The sequence below is a fragment of the Ctenopharyngodon idella genome, chromosome 15 (genome assembly GCF_019924925.1).
Source record: "Ctenopharyngodon idella isolate HZGC_01 chromosome 15, HZGC01, whole genome shotgun sequence".
Lineage (NCBI taxonomy): Eukaryota > Metazoa > Chordata > Actinopteri > Cypriniformes > Xenocyprididae > Ctenopharyngodon > Ctenopharyngodon idella.
In genome coordinates, this window is record NC_067234.1 from 24,432,568 (window position 1) to 24,442,334 (window position 9,767).

The 9,767-nt window shown below is 38.9% G+C and overlaps 1 protein-coding gene across 1 annotated transcript in view; it reads left to right on the forward strand.

Annotated features, from left to right (window-relative positions):
* Positions 1-6,127, forward strand: part of tyw1 (tRNA-yW synthesizing protein 1 homolog (S. cerevisiae)) — a 70,284-nt gene extending 64,157 nt beyond the window's left edge. Inside the window, exon 16 of the mRNA XM_051862553.1 lies at positions 5,638-6,127. Within this exon, the coding sequence (XP_051718513.1) occupies positions 5,638-5,859 (222 nt within the window). The 3' untranslated portion in view covers positions 5,860-6,127. The remainder of the gene's footprint in view (positions 1-5,637) is intronic.
* The last annotated feature ends 3,640 nt before the right edge of the window (positions 6,128-9,767 follow it).

Here is a 9,767-nt window from a genome sequence, read left to right on the forward strand (position 1 = left end):
AGTGTAAGCTTTTTGAACTGCGTGAGTTTTACACTTTCTTCGTAAGTAGAATACGGAAGGCGGTCTGGCGGAAGCTAGATATTTTACTTCATAACTTGTTAAATATGGATTTTTTTATTTTTTTTATTTTTTTTTTACACAAATGCATCGCTTTGCTTCAGAACGCCTTTATTAACCCCCCGGAGCCGTGTGGAGTACGTTTATGATGGATGGATGTGGATGGAAGCGCTTTCTTCAACTTCATACTCGTTGATCCCGCTCACTGCCATTATAAAGCTCGGATGTGTCAAGTCATGTACACCTAGGATGGCTTGAGGGTGAGTAAAGCTTGGGGTAATTTTCATTTGAAAGTGAACTAATCCTTTAATGTTAAGGTGTAATATGAAAACTTTAAAAGCAAACTTCCATTTTATCCAAATTCTTATCTCTTTGTTGCCGTCTTCAGCTATCACACTGTTCTGCTTCTGAAATTCAAATGATGCCATGATAAAGCCAGTCCCCAGCACTGAGCTGCTTTGCCTTCCTCTGCAAGGTTTTTGTCCCTGCCTTATGCATGTTAAAGAGCTCTCTTTGCATTGCCTCTGACAGACATCTGAATGAAAAGGCATTGAATTTGATGTGAAAATTCATTCCTCACCACGTTACCACAGACCGCACAGGGACTCTCTCTCGCCCTCTGTTCTGCTCGGCCGTGACTCACAAGGGTGCTAAAAAGGCCCATTGTTCCTGTAATAAGAAGCCATTTTTCACATTAGACCTTGGAAGGCCACCGACAGTATTTCACTGCATGGACTTTGTTTAGCTGCCGTATTCGTTTTTTTCTTATTTCAGGGTTGCAAACATTCACCCTTTATCCGCGTTGTTATTGATGAGGTAAGACCCTCTGAATGAATTTACAGCTCTTCCCTGTGTGGAGGTGACAGCTTATATTCTCATAAAGTTGTGTCCTCATAAAGCCCGTCCTCTCTCTCCATGTTCCGAACTAATTCCCTTGAGCTCAACTTTCTATGGGAAGGAAATCAAAAGCATGTAAAGCTGGGTTAAACAAGGATTTAAATCCATCAAGAGTTTTACAAGTAGCTTGATTTTCTTAAATGTGGGTGGCCCATGCCAAACACTCTAACACAGTACACCGATGCTGCTACTGTAGGTTATGTCTAGGGTGTTTTGGGTGATATTGGTTACATAATGGCCCAGATCAAAAGAGTTGATTTGGGTCCCTCTTTCAGTGTAAGTCTTTGCCCTTTTTATCTTTCTGATCGTTTAGACAAGTAATAGCACATCTCTCCTCAGCAAGCAGAACAGTATATCATTCATGCCCATAACACAAACTGTGCAGGGCAAGTTATGCACCAAGTTTAATACTTACAGGTCTGGTTTCACAGTCAGGGCTTAGATTAAGACAGGATTAGGCCTTTGTTCAATTAGGAAGTTTAAGTAGCTTTTATAAACATGCCTTAGAAAAAAAAAAAAAAAAAAACATTACTGGTGTGCATCTTGAGGAAAAAACAGTGGCACTGACATATTTTAAGATATGTCAGTGCAAGTTGCTTTCAGGCTCAAACATGTATTTTTGTCTAAGACTAGGCTGAAGACTTGTCTGTGAAACCAGACTGAATTGAGCAATAGTAATAGAGCTGCTTACCTTAGCAAGCACCTCTAATAAGAGATGTAGCCTTGAAGCATATTGCATTTTTCAAAAGCATTAGCTGGCCTTATGAACATTCATTAATTCATAAACAAGATTAGCCATTTAAACTTTAGAATCCCAGTGTTCTCACGGTAACTACACCAGACTGTAGAAACCCCACAGCACACCGAACAGAACAGACCATCAATTTTGGGTGATGTTTATAGTGTTTAGGGAATGAAAGAGGGGCTGCAGTCTGTGTTGGGTGATGTGGCATCCCAAAACCCTATTTGCATTATGGCTTCATATGCTTAGTGCTCCCTGTTAGCTGCACAGAAGCAATTTTACAAATGAATGGAACCTTAAAGTGCACTCTCTCAATGGCGTGGCCATCTGTTGGTGTGGCAGATGTGGGTAATGTTGCTCTCAGAAAATAAAAGGGCTGCCACTTTGCCACTCTCTTATATGAAATCTAAAGTTCACTATTCCTGCCTATCTTCGTCTTGGACTGTGTTGAGGAAGCTACTTTGAACCTATAGCTTGCCAAGCTAGAAGTTCATAATTTATCGTTCACTACACTTTGGGATATTTATCTGACACAAACACTATGAGGATATTGGTTTGGGTTAAAGCATATTATTAATTCTTATATTAATTATATCAGCCATCAGCTGTTGTTTATCATATTGGCCTTTATGGTAATTTTTAGCATATCTCAAGCTGAATAGCCATTGTAAAGGCCCTTTCACACCAAGGACGACAAGCTATAATGATGAAGATAAAGTTCTAAAAATCGTTCTAAATATTAAAGAATAGCAGAGTTCACACCACAGCTATAACTATAATGATATAGAGGAATGACATAATTGGGATCACATTCAGAACGATTTTTTTTTCCCCCAGCTGTTGAACGATATAACACAGACAGCCAATCAGAATCCATTCTAATTGAAGGGTCTGCGCATTTAAAATGGCAGACGACATTGCGTAGAAATTAATTGCAGAGGTCCAGCAAAATCCACCAGTGTTTGACAGAAGTCAAACCCCCTATTCAAGGATACTTTAAAGAAAATAGATATATGGAAAACAATCGGCCATACCCTCGGAACAAATGGTGAGAGGTATTAACGATGAGATCTTTATACCAGGATAGCAAACAGTGTAACAGTTACCTCAGGTATCCAGTGCTAGTTTCGACAACATTGTCTTGCTTCCTTTGAAATTGCGGTGAAAAAGATTAGGCGTTGTTTTTATTCCACTATATTGACTATGTCAGCTAAACTCAGTTATGCTGTTGTGCTCTCAGAGTTTCCTAGGTAAAAATTGCACATGAATGCCTTCCCATTTCAAAACTTGAATGCGAGGAGCTCGTAATCACGACTTCAGCAGTGGGAATTATTAAATTTCCGATAGCACGTGAAGGCAGCATCATATTAAATCTATTACAGTAGCTAGATTCACTCGAAACATAGCATGCTGAGGACATCTGCTGGTTAAAGCCTTGTAAATGCAACAAGAACAGAAAAAAACATGTTCAATGACAAGTACACACTTACACACAGCACACAAGCTTAGAATAAACATACCGTTATCGTTCGATGGTGTGGACTCAAATATAGTTATCGTTCTTGGTGTAAACATGCCTTAATACTGCACATCAAATTGTTGTGGTGCCTAAATACACATTTAAAATGATTTTGTGTTTGAGTGATTTTCATTATTGCCCAGTCAGCTTGCTAAGTGTAAACAACCTAGTAGCAATTCTATTTTTAGTTACTCCTCAACAGTAGTCTCCCAATGTGAGTAATATAGGAGAACGCTGAGCCAAACCACGTGTGTGTACGAATGACAATGAGGGGAAGAGATCTTAAAAGTGATCGGGGATATATCCGTGGCCTTTTCCGGAGAGATGAGTTGGGTCCCATGGGAGCCTTCATCTTCTGACTGCTGAGTATCTGTGAAGGAGGCTGTGGAGTGATTCACCTCAGCAAATTACTCTGTAATGAAAACATGCAGCTGAGGAAGAAGGTTCCCCAGAGGATGCACACTGCTTAAGGCTTTACAGACTTACTGTAGACTGAGATAGCATTTGAGGCTGCCTCTAGGAAGCTTCAGGAAAGCAGCTAAACAGAGATAATATGACACAAGGACAATAATCCCATGCTTGGCACTGCGGTAAGAGGAGGTGGTGGCCTTGAAATTTTCAGTAGTGGAAAGGTATGCTTGCTTCCCAGTTGTGGTGCACGTAACCAGGTTGAGGCAGCGAGCAGCTTTCAGCAACTTGGACAACGGTTGTCATAAAGAGAGCTTACTCTGGTCTGATCCACTCTTGACAGCTTTGTTAGCTGCTGGACATCTTCCATTTCTGCCGTCGAAAGGACAGTTTCTCTCCCTGGATATGTGCAATGAGGCAAGCAGAAAATACTTTTCAACAGCCAAGACTGCTTATTCCTTTTCTTGTTCGACTGATCTGGTTCCTCAAGTCTCGACTAGAAAGCATGTTTCCCTTGAAAGAGTATACTCACTTTTAAGACTTGTCTTTCTCTCCTAAATGCTTTTCCTTCAACCCTAGCCTCTAGCAAACCAATCAGGAACCTCTGCAATGTCCTCAGAGCAAAATATACTACACCTAAATCGATTTTGTGGCAATGAGGAGGTCTTAGAAAGAAAGAGCATGTCGAGAGATGGGAGGAACAAGAGTCTGGTTCCTATAGCTGATTGCATCACCATGCTGAGCATGGATCACAGTACAGCATCTCATCAGTGCAGTGTGAAATGTAATCAGTGCAGCTCCCCACTAGGACTCTTTATGCCTGTGTGTTGGAGAATGGTTTAGAGGCATTGATGGAAATTGATTAAATGTGTAGGGTGGGAAAACAAGCAGAAGTAAGCTGTGCCTACACCCTCATATAGAACCAAAGCTTGTCCAACCAAAGTCAAGATTGGGGCAAGATTGATTGAAACAGTGTTTGTGATAAAGGACTGGCCGAAGACCACGTCTTGCATTTCAACTCGATGAAACTGAATTCTACTTAACCCGCCACAGACTGCACCCAAAATGGCACTCTTGATAAGGACAATGCAGCATTGTCCTGAAGATTGTAGGTTGTCCCATTTGATATCTTGTGATTCTGAAGTGTGCTAAAGAGGGCTTCCTTTGCAGCTGCACTCTTAATGTACCGAAGTGTACAGTGTTTCAACTGTGGACTCTGAGGACTTCAAGAACTGAGTGTGTCATTTGGTACAGAGTAGAGTTGTCAAAAGTACCGTCTTCGGTACCTAGTCGGTACTGAAATTTTAAAAATGTGACGCTTTGAGCACTCTTGAGCGTATTCGTAAACTCCTCTTATTGGCCATTGAGTTCACAGCTCATCGGATATGTCTGTGATTGGCTTCAATGATCAACGCTGTAAAAACGTTGTAAATAATCAATGAAGCTCTTCAAGCGCTTACACATACACACGGGAGCGTTTGAAAGCAGGCGTCTATCAGTGGACTGGTCTGCTTTCAAACGATCCCACTCCCGCTTTCAAATTCAAACACTTCCGTGTGCTTTCAAACGCTGCCGTGTGTTGATCATTGTAGCCAATCACAGACATATCCGATGAGCGCGTCAACCCAGTGGCCAATCAGAGGTGTTTACGAATCCGCTCAACAGCGCTCAAAGCATCACATTTTTAAAATTTCAGTACCGAAGTCTGTACTTTTGACTCTAGTACAGAGCTACAAAAGTCTTTTGAATGAAAGACTACCAGCTCTGTGTTCTCTGAAAGCAACTTTCTTTGCCCTCTTCCTCTGATTTACTCCTATCTTGGTGTTCAGTAGCAATTATTTGCGCAGTTGGCAATGTTTATGCTCTGAAAACACACGTCAGGAATCATTTGTCAAAGTGAACACCAGTGAGCAGGGAGACTCACTCCAATCTTCACCTGTGCGTCTGTTTGTGTGTGTTATTCATCACAGTACTCCATGTCCTCTTTTACCTTTTTTCTTTCCTGTGTCTGCAGTTCAAAGTCGATGGGGAATGGTGGACATGGATTGACTATGAGCGCTTCCAGGAGCTCATTCAAGAATATGAGGAGAGCGGGGGCACCAAGAGCTTCTCTGCAATGGACTATATGGCCAAAACCCCTAGCTGGGCCATATTTGGGGCCAGAGAGAGGGGATTTGATCCCTCGGACACACGCTTCCAGAGAAAGAATAAGACCAAAGATATCTCAGGGTGTTGATGTTACTCTTGCCTTCCTACTTAAAGTCTGTAGAGGAATGTGTATTTTTAATGTATGGAATAGATCACCTGATTGACTGTACCTAAGACTAAGACTTTATTATTTTAGCCAAGGCTCACTTTTCCTTCCAAGACTTGCCTTAGGAATGAAATTCTGGTTAGCATAAAGTACACCCTTGCTGTACTTGATAACTATTTTTCATGCCGTTTTAATGTGTCAGCTTCTGTTTTTAGTTGTGGTCATGGTAATAAAGAATTTAATTCCCAAATCCTCTTCAGTTCTGGATCTAATAACTCTGGTAAGAATACAGAAAGAAGGACAGAACGGAAGAACTAGTGACTTCATTTACTCATACCACCTTAGGGCCCAAATTTTATAGAGCACAAGAGGAAAGAACTGCAAAAGAAAAATTACTATGTTACCTACGTTAATAACATGTCACCTCAAACTGTGATTTGTGCATTCTTTTAGACATTTAGAGGGCAGTTGAGTCAGATGGGACTTTGAATGTAGTGGTTCTTACAGGTCAGCTGATGCTGTTTGGAATGAGAACTGCCCCATAAATATCTCTTTAACAACCACTCAAGTCGCTGAAATGTGAAATTGCAGTTCTTGCCTCTGCATTGTCTCTTGCTGTCCTCTACGTTTTGTCTTGGGTATTTCTACACAACTTTTACAAATGTCACTAGAGATTTTTTTTTGTATTATTTTGTCATTCTTTGCCTTCTTTATCTTGAGAAATGTTATAATGCAGTTTTGAGCAGTGTTGCCAGGTTTCACTAAAAAAATAAGTAACCTGGTCTGAAAAAACAAGCTGAAAATAAACGACCCGGTCTGTAAAAGCAAGCCCAAAATAAGCGACCCTGGTTTTGGGGGATGGGGTTTGCACAGGGCACCAACCTGTGTGTCTTCAATTAACAGATGCACAGAACAACAGCTAAACTCTTTCTCTCATGCATCGCATTCATTAAGATTGCAATTAAAGCAATCTTAAATGTAAGTAATTTCTTACTGTTACAACAAAAGCAGCTTGTAATGGCATAAAGATGCGGAATCCACTTTAGATGTCAATTTCAGCAATGTAGTCTTAAAACACAGGCAACTCTGACACAAATAACAGCACCATTTCAGTAGGAAAAGGGAGAGAGCATTCATTCAAACAGATTGGCAGACAGAGAAACATTATCATACACTAAATAACGATAAACCTATGAGTGCCTACCACTAACAAGCCCAAACAGGCAACTGTGTTCTTGAAAAAACAAGCCCAAAGTCGCATATAATAAGTGGACTTGGCAACTCTGGTTGTGAGCCTGCTGTTCGTCCTTTATAGGGTTACATTAATATTGTAAATTCACCCAAAATGTGTCTACAAACCGCATTATTTATTCATGCACATACAGATGCGTTGCAAATCAATTTGAGTTTTGTTGTAGCTGCTTTCTTGGTGTCGTCTTTTTAAAAATGTCTTTATGAAATGTCTTTGTTGTTCTACAGGAGTTTGAATGTTTTTGTAATAGGAGGGAATGTGCTTGATGCTGAGTGAACTAGGTCACAGCAAGTTCCTGAGCTCTGCATCTGAATGAAGCTGAAATCTTTGGTCTTGTGTGAAGAAAAAGGGGCATAATATTAAGACCAGACACAGAAGTCCCTGCTTTCTGTCCCTCTGTTCAAAGGAATGCTGCGTTCATCCGAAGTCAATGGGTTATTCCTACTTTATAGCTTTGATTTATAAAATTTAAATGTATCCATTGCTCAAAACTCTGACAATGGTATATTAAGGAATGAAATGACAATGATGCTGTTTGCTTTGTCAAAAAAAAAAAAAAAGTTTCACACACACAAATATAAATAAAATTTATATATATATATATATATGGGTCATTGACAAATAAGGTTTTTAAAAGTGTAAAAAAACATAATGGAGATATAATAATTATTTTTGAAGTTTTATTACGTGTTAACAATGAGATTATGTGGTTTTTATAATCAATTAATGCTGCTTTTGTCATTTTTTACAAGATGGACAAAATTTGTCACCAAAAAAGTCATTCGGTTTAACCAAAATTTCAATTTTACTGAATGATGCTTTTGGTTATACTGAATGATGATATTTTCCAACAATGCTAACAGGCTGATATCTAGCCAGCTAGTTAGCTTGCTAGCTAGCAAGCAAAAGGACAATTAAACATTTTATATTTAGTACAAGTTTTTAAAATATTACACATTTTCCATGTTTTATAGCGGTTATACCGAATTAACTGATGTTTCGGGACATGCGTATGAGCAAGTGAAGAAATGAATTTTTCAAATAGTTAAGAGAGAATTAGTTACTTTGCTTCACAACCGTGTGGTCCTTTGCAGGTGTCTGAATGATGTCACATCCTGTCACATGATACTATCTGCATGACTTGATCCAAAATGGTCCCTTTATATTGGTTACTCTGAATGACATCATTGAAATTCATTTTTCCGGACATTCTTTCTCATAACAAAGCAACGACTTCTACATATAATTTTAATACCATTTTGCACTATGTTGATATATGATGTTATAAAATCATGCCTGAATAAAAAATATATACATTTATTACATTTTAAGATATTTTAATCACAAATGAAATGGCTGTATTGGCCTTTTGACACTTCAAAAACTTTAAAATAATAAAATTAAAATAATTAAAACCTTTTGGATTCAATAAAAGAGATCTAGTTGTACTACCTTACATACTTTGGACGTCATATCTTTGTTTTTTATTATTGTTAAGGCCTTTGGACAAAAAAAATGACCACGTCATTGAAATGTCTGTGTCCATTGAAAGCACTTACAGCTAAAGGTTCACTGGATTTATTGGAATGTTTAAACTACACTTTTGATCCCAGCCTTTAAAGTGCCTTGTCTCCTAGTTGTTTAAACGTGACAGAAACAGAGTGTAAATGGTCTGTGACAAGTGACAGAAAAGCTATTTCACACCGCTGTGAAATAGGTGCTGCGCTGATCTAGGCTAATGTGACACTGTCTTCCTCATGCATTTCAGTCAATTTAGCCAGGGAAAGGGAATTCCCCACCCAAATACACTTTTTTTGTGGTCCATGAGGGCATTTTATTCTGAATTTAATTGGGTTATTTCTGTGAAGTTGTCTGTTGACTTTTGCAACAGTATATATTGTTTGATTTGGATGCGATGTGATTGAGTGTTAGTAATAGGAATGCTGTGGAAATGTGTACTTTTTACAACAATTCAAGTTCACAGGGTGGCTTCAGGAAGGAGGGCTGTAATCAACTGTTACATTTTCTTACTGTATATCAGGTAATGTCCTGTTTGAAGTGCTTTGAACTCCAGTCCAGTTTATCTTGTACAGGACCAGGCATATCATAATTTAAAGGCAACCTTATAATATTACTTGTATATGGTTTTAAAATGTAATTATTTATAAAAATAAAAAAAAAAGTGAAAAAACTTTTGCTTATTCAGACTGATAGGTTGTGTTTGTGTGCAGAGTTGTATATGAGAAATTGTGGAATTTTCAAAGTCATTCTTTTTATGTGCCTAAACACATTTTTTATTTCTCACTGTGACTATCTCAACCTCCGTTACTAATGGATTTCCCCATCACGAGTTCTCTCGGCTATGGCACCCTAAACCTCAGTCCCTCAAATGGGTTTAACAGAGCGAGGGATGAGACAAGCTGTACTGGAACAGCATGAGCCTCCAGTCTCAATACCTCTGTCTCAGCTTCTGTTTTTAGCCTCAAGACAAACTGTCCTCTGAACGTTTTTAAGGGAACCCCAAAAAATCCTGTGCTTAAAGTGGAAAAACATATTGACACTAGGCTAATTCTGACTAGCAAGAGCAAATAAAATTGCCCTAAGCTAACATTGTGTTTTGATGTGTTGTCATAGATGG